This window comes from Bos indicus x Bos taurus, chromosome 12 (genome assembly GCF_003369695.1).
Source record: "Bos indicus x Bos taurus breed Angus x Brahman F1 hybrid chromosome 12, Bos_hybrid_MaternalHap_v2.0, whole genome shotgun sequence".
In the NCBI taxonomy this organism is placed as follows: Eukaryota; Metazoa; Chordata; class Mammalia; order Artiodactyla; family Bovidae; genus Bos; species Bos indicus x Bos taurus.
Genome location: NC_040087.1, coordinates 71,864,698 through 71,877,719, shown reverse-complemented (window position 1 = coordinate 71,877,719; position 13,022 = coordinate 71,864,698). Strand labels below are relative to the sequence as shown.

At 39.2% G+C, this 13,022-nt stretch overlaps 1 protein-coding gene across 1 annotated transcript in view; it reads left to right on the top strand.

The window, feature by feature from the left end:
- The window catches only part of LOC113902492 (multidrug resistance-associated protein 4-like), a 276,118-nt gene that overhangs the window by 243,221 nt on the left and 19,875 nt on the right, over positions 1-13,022 (top strand). The window contains 3 exon segments of the mRNA XM_027557827.1: positions 2,475-2,647; positions 3,083-3,102; positions 3,105-3,187. Coding sequence (XP_027413628.1) covers positions 2,475-2,647; positions 3,083-3,102; positions 3,105-3,187 — 276 coding nt within the window.

Sequence of the window (13,022 nt, the reverse complement as noted above, 5' to 3'; positions counted from 1 at the left end):
TTCTCTCTGTTTTCCTTAAATTATACCGTTTAAAATGCCTTCCACAGTTACATTATGATGTTATGGTATCTTGGAGCCAGTTAATTGTTAGAAGAATATATTTTTTGACACTTCCTTTTAGTAAGAAAATAGTAGTATATATAAATTATCTGTATGGATTTGTTTCCTAATTTATAGGAACAGATGTCACAAGATAAGATGCACTTATAGCTTCATTCATACATCCAACAAATATTTATTGAGAGACCTTTAGACAGGCATAGTTGCAGATTCTAGGATCATCACAGTCATCAAAATTGATAAAGTCTCTACCATTTAGCTTAAACTCTTGTGGAGAAGATGGAAAACCAGTCAATGCACGTGTAATTCTCAGTGCTGATATATGTGTAGAAGAAAATAAAGCAGAACATGAAGAGAGGCCAGCTGACAGCATTATTAATAATGGACAATATCTGTTGATTTCTTTGTATCAACCACTACAAACTCTACACATACTGACTCATTTTATACTCTGACGATGTTAGCAAGTACATACCTTTATTATTTCATCTTCATGTTAGTCTCATTCTCACAGTCTCAGAAAGCAGTGTTTACTGGAAAACATTCTACCTCACAAAAGCCTCAGTCCTTGTAGGCCAAAGTGGAAAACCTGAAGGAAAGTGAAAAAACAAAAAACAAAACAAAACAAAAAAACAGCTTAGTGATGAGATATCATCCAAATTGAGAGCAAGTGTGAGATTATTTCTTTTAAGTTAAGACATCAGTCTTATGAAAGACCAATCTGATGTACAAAGATTACTAATGTCAGCTCAGAAGGAAAAGTGATAAAAGCTTTGCCGCTGTCACACCTTTGATTAGTCCCATCACTGGGTGCAGGTGTATGAATTTGTTTCATAGATAGAATACTAAGTCCTCTTCCTTGTAATGGAGGAAAGGGGGTGACTAAGCTGACATCTTCCATTTTATAATTTTCACCACGAGCACTTGCATCACAATCCAAATCTTACCCTTTAGATTCTGTAAATATCAATACCATACTTAATCCTAAATCAGAATTCCCTCTTTCTGAGCTTGAACTCCATCAGCATCATAATTCAGGATCATGTTCATAGAACTACTCCAGCATTTAGGATACCACGAAAATGTTGCCCTTTCACCCCTAGTGTTTTGTTATTTGACACTGTAATTCTGGGTCCCTGCTCACTGGCCATCACTCATCAATCTGTTGGTCTCTTAATCTGAAGTATATTTACTTTTTGTTCTTTAACTTCAAGCATAGTATGGGTTTGGTTCTTATCCCATAATATTTCTCTAAAACAAATATTCGTTGAAATGACTCCTACCAACCAGTGACTTTCAGATTATCTCTGGCAGTTAAAAGTTTGTTTTATTTAATCTTATGATTACAATTTAAAAAGATTTTTTATTGAAGGATAATTGCTTTACAGAATTTTGTGGTTTTCTGTCATACATCTACAAGAATCAGCCATAGGTACACTCATGTCCCCTCCCTCTTGAACCTCTCTCCCATGTCCCTCCCCAACCCACCCTTCAGCCTGTTCCAGAGCCCCTTTTTGAAGTCCCTGAGCCATATGGCAAATTCCCATTGGCTATCTATTTTACATATGGTATTGTAAACTTCTATGTTACTCTCTCCATACATCTCCCCTTCTCCTTCTTCTCCTCCCCACATGTCCATAGATCTGGTCTGTTCTCTATGTCTGTTTCTCTGAAACTGGAACCTATTACACAGAATGATTGCAATTTGTTCAGAGTAGATTAATATAAACAACACCCATACCCATGGTCTGGGGGAAATAAGATGTTATGTTGTGTTCTGTTTTTCCTGAGTTTTCTCACTGCAAAACATTTATGATATTGAAGAAAATCCAGTTGACAGGTAAAACAGATATGGGATTAAATTTGGGAAGGAACCAAAGCCAAAGTAGGCTCCAGGTTTAATAATATATGAGGTACAGTTTGTCATTGTTTGAATTTGTGTTTTTTTAAACGTTTAGTTCTTCCAAAATGGTAAAGTACTGATAAGATTATATCTTTAGAGAACCATACTTCCTACAATAATTTTGTTAAAAAAATTTTTCCCTTAGTGTACTAACACCTAGGCAAAATATACTTTGGGAAAACTGTAAAGATCCTTTTAACTTTTCTGTTTAGATCAGATTGGGAGAAGTAGCTTCATTTCTTGAGAGACTTCCTTAACTAATCCCTGGTGGGGTTTCTGGTGGATGTCCTATGGCAGGGATAGGGGACACTGAGATCTTTCTGTCCTGATTGACTCCACCATCTTTCTCAGTGAACACTCCTTGGAAGGAGTTCTCCGCATCAGGTGGCTGTACATGTAAGAGATGTAAGAGATATAAGAAATCCTGAGGATATCAAAACTCTAATGTATGAGGCTTCTCTGCTTCAGCAGAAATTTGTGTAGGAAAATGTTCTTCTTTCTGTATCCACAGGTACAACTTAAAGAAACCATCGAAGGTCTTCCTGGTAAAATGGATACTGCCTTAGCAGAAACAGGATCAAATTTGAGTGTTGGACAGAGACAACTGGTGTGTCTTGCCAGGGTAATTCTCAAGAAAAATCAGATATTGATTATTGACAAAGCCACATCAAATGTGGATCCAAGGTAAGGGGCTGAGGTCCATGATACCTGGAATCTGAATTTTAAATGTGGTAAATGGAAAATTCTCAATGATGCTTAAAAATGTTTTCAAGTGTTCTCTTTGTCCCAAAGATATCTCTTGATAAGATGAATTCTAGAAAACAAAGAAAGAAACTAAAGCATGTTATATGGTACTAATATTGTTAGGAGACTTCCTAAGAGAGCAAAATTCCTAAATGTAGCTTCTGTTAATTTCAAGCTTTCAAGGGAAGAATATTTCCCATTGCTTTATGAACAATGGTAAATTTGTAAGTAGACTTTTATACGTAGTTTTTCAGAAACAAGATTAAGTCATAAAGCATGGATTTTAAAAAAACATCATTATTATATATGATATTTTTAAGTCTTAAGTCTGGTTTTCCTGTCTTTACTAACTAAACTGAACTTCTTTGATTCCAGAACTGATGAGTTAATAAAAAAGCAATCCATGAGAAATTTGCCCAGTGCACTGTGGTAACCATCACACACAGACTGAGCACCATTACTGACAGTGACATGATAATGGTAAGAGCCTTACCTGTGGAATTTCAGTTATTTCCATTTTCGTTCAATTTTGCAATATATCCTTCTTTGTGAAACGTTATAGCAACCTCTAATAAGTTAACTTTCTCTTAATTTTTCTCCATTCCTGAGAATAACTTGAGTACTTACTTATACCTTCAGAATGTGCTATTAAATAATATATCCAATAATTTCATATTTTCACATTAAAAATTTATTTACACTGTCATTTTTCTTAAAGATGGCCAACCATGAAAATATTCCAAATCCAAGATAAGTCTCCATATTTCAGAGTAGTAGAACATGGTCATTTTTACTATGCTACAGTTGTTTCATTATTTTTAGATTACCGTAATCAAAAACTGAGACCTTTGGGAATTCCCTGGCTGTCCAGTGATCAGGACTTCATGCCCTCACTGCTAAGGGCCAAGGTTTGATCCCTGGTTGGAGAACTAAGATCCCACAAGCCACATGGCATGGCATATTAAAAAAAAATAATAACCTTTTATTTAGATTACCAGGAGGCTGTTGGCTAAAGTTGAAGAATTTCTTAGCTGTTTCTGTCAGAGGGAATTCTATGAGAAGAAAGGGCCTGGTGAGAAAAACAAAGTATTTTCACAGAAAGCACTTAATAAAGGAAATATGTCACATAGCAATTGGAGGGCTAGAAATGTTAGAAACACTGAGTTAATAATTTTAGCAGGCAGCTACTGTGTCCTAGGACAAATCTCCAGACCCAAGAACTCAAGAGGAGAGGCCCTAAAGAGTTGGTGCTCAGACCTCCATGGAGCTGACACTTCCCAGGTGCTGGTGATACTTGTGAGGGAGCAGGATGGGGCTAGTTCTGCACATGCTAATGGACCCTGAAATCTGGAGTCAGGTCCCACTGCTGAGGTGATGGTGCAGAATTAGCAGAAACTAGACAGTCTGTTTGCTCTGTGAGTCCCTCTAGTGCTCCCTACTGGTGAGTGAGTGAAGTCGCTCAGTCGTGTCCGACTCTTTGAGACCCCATGGACTGTAGCCTACCAGGCTCCTCTGTCCATGGGATGCTCCAGGCAATAGTCCTGGAGTGGATTGCCATTTCCTTCTCCAGGGGATCTTCCCAACCCAGGGCTCAAACCCGGGTCTCCTGCATTGTAGACAGATGCTTTATCTTCTGAGCCACCAGGTAACCTGGTGGCTACTGGTAGGATCTAACAAAGAGCCAGCTGGCCAAGAGTGAAAGTGAAAGTCACTGGGTCATGTCTGACTCTTTGTGACCCCATGGGCTGTACAGTCTATAGACTTCTCTAGGTCAGAATACTGGAGGGGGTAGCTTTTCCCTTCTACAGGGGATTTTCCCAACCCAGGATCGAACCAAGTCTTCTGCATTGCAGGCCGATTCTTTCCAGCTGAGCCACAACGGAAGCCCAAGAATCCTGGAATGGGTAGCCTATCCCTTCTCCAGGGGATCTTCCCGACCCAGGAATTGAACCGAGGTCTCCTGCATTGCAGGTGGATTCTTTACCAAATAAGCTGTCAGGGCAAAGTGTTTCTGAAATGCGATTTGCAAAGAGCCAGCCTTTTCATCACAAGAGTGTAGGAAGAAAGTTAAGTCAGGGCTGAGAGACTGTAGATAAACAACTAGCAAGTCTCTTACACAGTAGATCTGGACTCAGCACACAAAGCAGGCTCTAAGCTTTGGTGTTTGGATATCTGTCTAGTATCTTTCCTGTAACTTTGATCTGTTCTTTCTTCCTCAGAAATTAGTATTTCCTTCCTTAGCTTTGTTTTCCTCCTTCCTCCCTCCTTTCCCCTTTTCTCTCTTTTTTCGACTTCTCTCTCTTTTTATTTTCCCTCTGTTGCTGAATTTCCATAAATCTTAGGATGTGGATTTATAAAATGACAAGGAAAACCATTCCTCAAAGAGACATCTTTGGCTGCAAATAAGCCCTAAGGAATTCAAGTTGTTTTCAAGCGAATTCCCAGCCTGTGGAAACAAGCTAATATTATTCATTTTACAGATGCTAACTACTGTCACAAGATCCTGCAGTATCCAGTGTTGCTGATTAGAGATGAAGTAAATAGATAAGGAAAGCCTGCACAGTGCTTAAGAGGCAGCAGAGTCAACTTTTATTTCAATGGTCTATACTAAATAGGTCAGTCAGTATATACTAAACAGGTAATAATCAGTAATAAATGGTCAGTAATACTCAAACTTCCTTATGTCCAGGGATAATGGAGATGTCTCTTTTGACTTCTTGAGCAGTTCCTGGAATATCACCTCCCTCCCTACTTCCCATGCATTGTCAGGTGGGATCACCAGTGGGGACACTGAGTAGATACCAGACTGTCAGCCTCGAGGCTGTGCCTGTGGCCTCACTCCTGCGAGCTGGCCATACTTAGGAATGAGTTCTGGAGAAGAAAATGACAAAAGTGGGGCATCTTCCACCAAAGGGATGCTCTAGGCTCAAAGCAGTGTGTCTGGTCACCTGAACTGAAACATCTCAGTTAGAAGCAGGCCTCTCCTGCAGAGTTTTATGAGGGACCTGGTGACGTTCAAAGATTTTAGGACAGTGACTTTGAAATGCCAACAACTTTGTTTAGCATCAAGCATCCTTAGTCCTTTGTTTTTGTTCTTGAATGCTAATTGGAAAAGTAACCTTTTACTTCTACTCTTTACCTGTCACTTTGTGATTCTCATGTCCCAGCACTGTATTTTGCAGACTGCCCCCCAAAGGCATACTTCTTACACAAGGAATGATTGATGCTGTGAAATTTCCCTTTTGAAACCCTTTGTCAAGCTTTAGAGGCAGCAACAGAAAGATGACTTGATCTCTGGTGTGAATAAATTCTTTGCTTCTAAATGTACCCTGGAGATGTATTTTTGGGTTTTGGTATTACAACATTCATGGAAGCAGCTTCCTGTTACTACCTAATTCTTATACATGCTGTCACTTTGGAATGTAGCCTCTGTGGTAGCTCAGATGGTAAAGAATCTGCCTGCAAAGCAGGAAACCTGGGTTTGATCCCTGGGTCAGGAAGATTCCCTAAATAAGGGAATGGCAACCCACTCCAGTGTTCTTGTCTGGAAAATCCCATGGACAGAAGAGCCTGGCAGGCTACAGTCCATGGGGTCACAAGGAGTTGGACACCACTGAGCAACTGATACTTTCACTTTGGAATGTATGATTGGTTAAGGAAACAGTGAAAAAGGACAGCATTTGGCAGACCTGTCAGTTGCTTAGTTCTACGTCTTTATCTATCAGTACTTGATCCATAGTTGTAAATGTCTAGTTCACAAGTACCTCCTTAATCAATCATCTTTGTTGCCATTATCAAAATACGTCCATTGTTTTAATGTTTTTATTGTTTTAATGTTTTTATTGTTTAATGTTTTACTTGTTTAATGTTTTACTTACCAGTTTTACTTAAGTTTACTTAAGTTTACTTAAGTTTAATGTTTTACTTACCAGTCAGTTCAGTTCAGTTCAGTTCACTCAGTCATGTCCGACTCTTTGCGATCTCATGGACTGTAGCACGCCAGGCCTCCCTGTCCATCACCAACTCCTGGAGTTTACTCAAAGTCATGTCCATTGAGTCAGTGATGTAACCTCAGATTTTTCCCTCTTTGTCAATATGTTCAACAAGTCCCTAACCTAGTTTTACAAAACAGTTTACAGCCTGGCCCTTCCCCACCTTTCTAGTTTTGTCCCTCTCTGCTCCCCCTCCTTCCTTCACAGCTAAAACCACACTGATGGTCTTTCAGGTCTCCAAATGCAGTCTCTTACAGTGTGTCCTTTCTCAACTCTTGGTGGCTTAGACTAATGTCCCTGCGGTAGAAATGGTGAGATGGCTGGATTTGGGATAGACACTGAAATGGAGCCAAGTGATGGACTGAACGTGGGATCTGAGGGAAGAGAAGGGAAAATACAAGGGTTCTCTTTGGAGCCTGTGATGATGACCTTGTTTTCCATGGTGACCTTGCCCTTCACTGTGGAGCTGACCTTCCTGCTTCTGTTTTGGGAAACCTTCAGTTTAAGGCTCTCTGGTCAGGTCATCAGTGATGTCACAAGGAGATCCCAGTAGGAGATGTAAATCTGGCCACTTGTTTACATCTTGGTCTGACCTGATTGCAGCTGATGACTCCTCTGGTAGGAATAGAAACAAGAGACATGCATCCTCTAGCTTCAGGGCTGGGGAATCATCCTCTGTTCTACACCCACCCCAGGTGTAAACCTTGTATTATTTTCTAGAGCTTTGGATTACCAGTTGACTTTCAATCAGCAAAAACACCATAAGCATTGTTCTTTCTCAAAACTTTGACTTGCAAGGCACCTATTTTTCTTGATTGAATTAGAAATACAGGAATATGGGGGATGGATAAATTAGGAATTTGGGATTAATAGATACACAGTGCTGCTACTGCTACTGCTAAGTCACTTCAGTCATGTTTGACGGTGTGTGATCCCATAGACAGCAGCCCACCAGGCTCCCCCATTCCTGGGATTCTCCAGGCAAGAACACTGGAGTGGGTTGCCTTTTCCTTCTCCAAAGATACACACTACTACATATAAACAACAGGACCTACTCTATAGCACAAGTAACTACTTTCAGTATCTTGTAATAACCTGTAATAGATAAAAATCTGAAAAAATATATAATCTGTCTCTCTATATATTTATATATGTACAACTGAATCACTTTGCTGTATACTTGAAACATTATAAATCAGCTATACTTCAGTTTAAAAAAAAGTAAAAAGAAATATAGGCATATCTTGTTTTACTGCACTTCACAGATATCTACTTTTTTTTTTTTTTTTTTTACACATTGGATGTTTGTCACAACCCTACATCAAGTAAGTCTATTGGTGCTATTTTTTAAAAACAACATTTGCTCACCCCAAGTCTCTGTGTCACATTTTGCTAATTCTCACAATATTTCAAAGTTTTTCACTATAATTAGTTTTTTATGGTGATCTGTGACCAGTGAACTTTAATGTTACTACTATAACTTACTGAAGGCTCAGATGATGTTTAGCATTGTTTAGCAGTAAAATATTTTTAAATTAAGGTCTGCACATTGTTTTTTCTTTCAGTCACAATGCTATTACACACTTGATAGGCTACAGTGTGGTATAAACTTAATTTCTCTATGCTCTGGGAAACCATAAAATTTATGTGACTCTTTATTGTGATATTCACTTCACTGTGGTGTTCTGAAACTGAACCCACAATATCTCCGAGTTTCCTTTCCAGAATGCAAGTGATTATCTGTTCCAAAAGCTTTGAGGACATAAGTTAAGTTAATGACCTGTAAAGCCTAATGCTCTAGAGGGCAGGGAGCCAGCCTAGGGGAGTGACTGGGTAAGTGATAGATACTGATGAAGGGCGTAATCAACAGTGTTGTCCCTAGAGTCATATATTGCCAAATGCTTTTGTTGTTGTGCAGTCACTCAGTTGCATCTAACTGCCAGCCCATGGACTGTAGCACGCCAGGCTTCCCTGTGCTTCACTGTCTCCCACAGTTTGCTCAAACTCATGTACATTGAGTCGGTGATGCCATCCAACCATCTCATCCTCTGTCGTCCCCTTCTCCTGTTGCCCTCAATCTTTTCCAGCATCAGGGGCTTTTCTAATGAGTCAGCTTTTTGCATCAGGTGGCCAAGCAGTGGAGTTTCAGCTTCAGCATCAGTCCTTCCAATGAATATTCAGGGTTGATTTCCTTTAGGATTGACTGATTGGATCTCCTTGCTGTCCAAGGAACTCTCAAGAGTCTTCTCCAGCACCACGGTTTGAAAGCATCAGTTTTTGCACACTCAGTCTTCTTTATGGTCCAACTCTCACATCTGTACATGACTACTGGAAAAACCATAGATTTGACTATACAGACCTTTGTCGGCAAAGTGATGTCTCTGCTTTTGAACACACTGTCTAGATTTGTCATAACTTTTCTTCCAAGGAGCAAGCGTTTCATGGCTGCAAGTCATCATCTGCAGTGATTTTGGAGCCCCAGAATATAAAATCTGTCACTTTTTCCATTGTTTCCCCATCTATTTGCTATGAAGTGATGGGACCAGGTGCCATGATCTTAGTTTTTTGAATGTTGAGTTTTAAGCCAGTTTTTTCATTTTCTTCTTTTACTTTCATCAACAGGTTCTTTGGTTCCTCTTTGCTTTCTGCAGTTAGGGTGGTATCATCTGCATATCTGAGATTATTGATATTTCTCCCAACAATCTTGATTCTAGCTTGAGCTTCATCCAGCCCAGCATTTCGCATGATGTACTCTGCCTATTGGCTAAATAAGCAGGGTGACAATATACAACCTTGAGGTACTCCTTTCCCAATTTGGAACCAGTTTGTTGTTCCATGTCCAGTTCTGACTGTTGCTTCTTGATCTGCATACAGGTTTCTCAGGAGGCAGGTAAGGTATTCTCATTTCTTTAAGAATTTTCCACAGTTTGTTGTGATCCACACAGTCAAAAGCTTTAGTGTAGTCATTGAAGCAGAAGTAGATGTTTTTTTGGAATTCTCTTGCTTTTTCTATGATCTACTGGATATTAGCAATTTGATCTCTGGTTCCTCTGCCTTTTCTAAATCCGGCTTATACATCTTAAATTTCTTGGTTCATGTTGTGTTGAAGCCTAGCTTGGAGGATTTTGGGCATGACCTTGCTGGAATGTTAAATGAGTGCAATTGTGTGGTAGTTTGAACATTCTTTGGCATTCCCCTTCTTTGAAATTGGAATGAAAACTGACCTTTTCCAGTCTGGTGGACACTGCCGAGTTGAGACATGAAAATCAAAACTACAGTGAGATCTCGTACCAGTCAGAATGATGATCATCAAAAAATCTACAAATAAATGCTAGAGAGGGTGTAGAGAAAAGGGAGCCCTCCTACGTTGTGGGTAGAATGTAAATTTGTGCAGACACTATTGAAAAACTGGAGGGATTTTCCTGGTGTCCCAGTGGTAAAGAATCTGCCTTCCAATGTAGAGGACTTGGGTTCAATCCCTAGTCAGGGAACTAAAGTCCCACATGCTCCGGGCGACTAAGCCCACATGCCACAACTACTGAGCTCGTGCATCACAATGAAGATCCCTCATGCCACAGCTAAGACCCAGCACAGCAACAAACAAACAAATGAAGAAAAGCTATGAAGGTTCCATAAGAAGCTAAAAACAGCCCCTGTGTGATCCAACAATTCCACTCCTGGGCATATACCCAGAGAAAAACATGGATACCTGCATCCCAGTGATCACCGAAACACTGTTTACAATACTCAAAACATGGAAGCAACCCAAATGTCAATTGACATATGAATGGATAAAGAAGATGTGATACATATATGCAATGGAATGTTGTGCTGTGCTGTACTTAGTTGCTCAATTGTATCTGACTCTTTGTGACCTCATGGATGGTAGCCTGCCAGTCTCCTCTATCCATGGGGATTTTCCAGGCAAGAATACAGCAGTGGATTTCCATGCCCTCCTTCAGGGGATTTTTCCCGACCCAGAGATCAAACCGTGGTCTCCCGAATTGCAGCTAGATTCTTTACCGTCTGGGCTACCAGAGAAGCCCACGATGGAATATTACTTAGGTATAAAAAAGAATGAAATAATGCCATTTGCAGCAACATGGATGGACCAGGAGATGATCATATTAAATGAAGTAATTCAGACAGAGAAAAACAAATATCATATGATATCGTTTACATGCAGAATTAAAAAAAAAAAAAAGTGATACAAATGAACTTATTTACAAAACAGAAACAAACTCACTAACATCGAGACCAGAGACCAAATTTATGGTTACCCAGGGGAATTGTGCAGGCAGGGATAGATTGAGAGTTTGGGACTGACATGCACATACTGCTATATTTAAAATAGATGGACAACAAGGACCTCCTGTATAGCATAGGAAACTCTGTTCAATGTTCTATGATGACTTGATTGGGAAAAAATTTTGAAAAAGAATGGAAACATGTATATTGATTCACTTTGCTGTAAACCTGAAACTACCACAACATTGTTAATCAACTATATTCTAATGTAATAAAAAATTAAAAGTAAATATACTCCCATATAAAGTAAAAATTAAAAAAAAGAAAATGAATCAAATTATTTTAAAATAGGTCCATTTAATTTTTATGTCTAAGACAGCTACCTAGATAAACACATCTTCATTGAGCTTATGTAACTGACTGACTTATCTCACTTAATGCATTTGTCCTTAACCAGTGGAGAGTGGCAAATGATTTGAGATTGGCATTCCTGGAGAGTTTCTTGGATCAAGGGATTATCACACTAACTTAAATGTGTGGTTCAATTTAGTTCAACTTGGGTTACAGCAAGAATGGGGAAAGAGAGAGATTATAGGAACATTTTCTTATAGATATAAAATGTTAAAAATAATTCAAAATTGTACCTATTTTTCTGTACATAAAATTTAGAGTTGCTTTATGTTCATGTGTTCTGAAATACCTAGAATCTTTGACAAAACTGGTAAGCATAGAGGCTACATTGGTAAAATTCCATTCCTGGCCTTTTTTCAGTCTATGTTCCAGTGCAACTCTTGTGGCTCCTGGCATGAGCCTTGACCACACTGCACTCTGTTCCTGTCAGTGCCCCATCCTCTCTGACTACCCCTTTTCTTTTTCTTCGTTTCCAACATTTGACAATAAAATTCAAGCCTTTATCTTCAACACTGGCTTGTTTGTCTTTCATTTTCCCTTTCATGCTCTCTCTTGCCCACAGCCATCAGGCATGTGGTCCTCCATGTCCACATCCCTAATCCTGTCACCCCTGTATCCCACTGCCTCAGCGGCTTCCCTTGCCAGCTATATCCGTTCCCTCCTTGATCTTATCTTACAGTCTTGCCAAATTACACCATTGGGCAGTCACCCTGTCATACCCTGAATTTAGTTTCCTTTGTTTTTAACTTTTAATCAGCATGTATTATGTGCCTGATTCCTGTCATGTACAATGTCAGAGCCCTGAGATGCAAAGTGAACATGGAAAACCATATAAACCTGCTTTGGAGGAGATCCCAAGCTAGCGACCAACCCTCTTGGTCCATTTGGTTGCCTGTGTCTGGAATGACCACTGTCTGCCGACCCACCTCCAATTCTGCATGTTCAAGGCTATTCATTCTTCAAGGCCCAGCTCTGTGCTCTCTGTCGTCCTTGAAGCTTGTCCTCCAAACTTCTGGCCAGAAGTCATCTCTTCTGTTACTCAACTCCTCCTTGTCATGCATTTTTTTTCTTGCATTATAGACACTTAAGGATTTTCTTCTCTCTCTCCTTTCAGTATAGACTCCCTGACATATGTGTTTTCCTCTTCTAGAGCATCGAGTATAGTGCTATCAATGCAGTTAAATATGCAGTAAATGTTTGCTGAATAAATTTAGAAACTAATGAAAATTGACTTGTTTCCTCAAATATGTTTTGACTGTGGGCCATTTCATATTTATTGATCATGAAAGTTAAATAAAACTAGCTTTCTTTTTTTGTGTGTGTGTGAATATATCCCAGGCACACAGTAAATAATTTGTGCCTGAGTATAATAAAATTACAGTTGAAAAGTAGACAGGATAAATGTTTATGTTTACATGCATATTTTCTTAAATTATAAACAAAGTTAACAGGTATTATCCGTTTGGAAAGATATTTTAGACTATTGAATATTAAACTTCTCATGTCTCTTATTTTACTTATGGTAAATAATTTAACAGTGTCTTTTACTTGTAACTCACATGCAGAGAAAGTAATGAAAGTTCAGTCCTAGATTCAAATCCCAGTTCTACCATCTGCTGATTCTACTGCCTTGGCCAAAGTATTTAACTGCACATCAGTCTTCA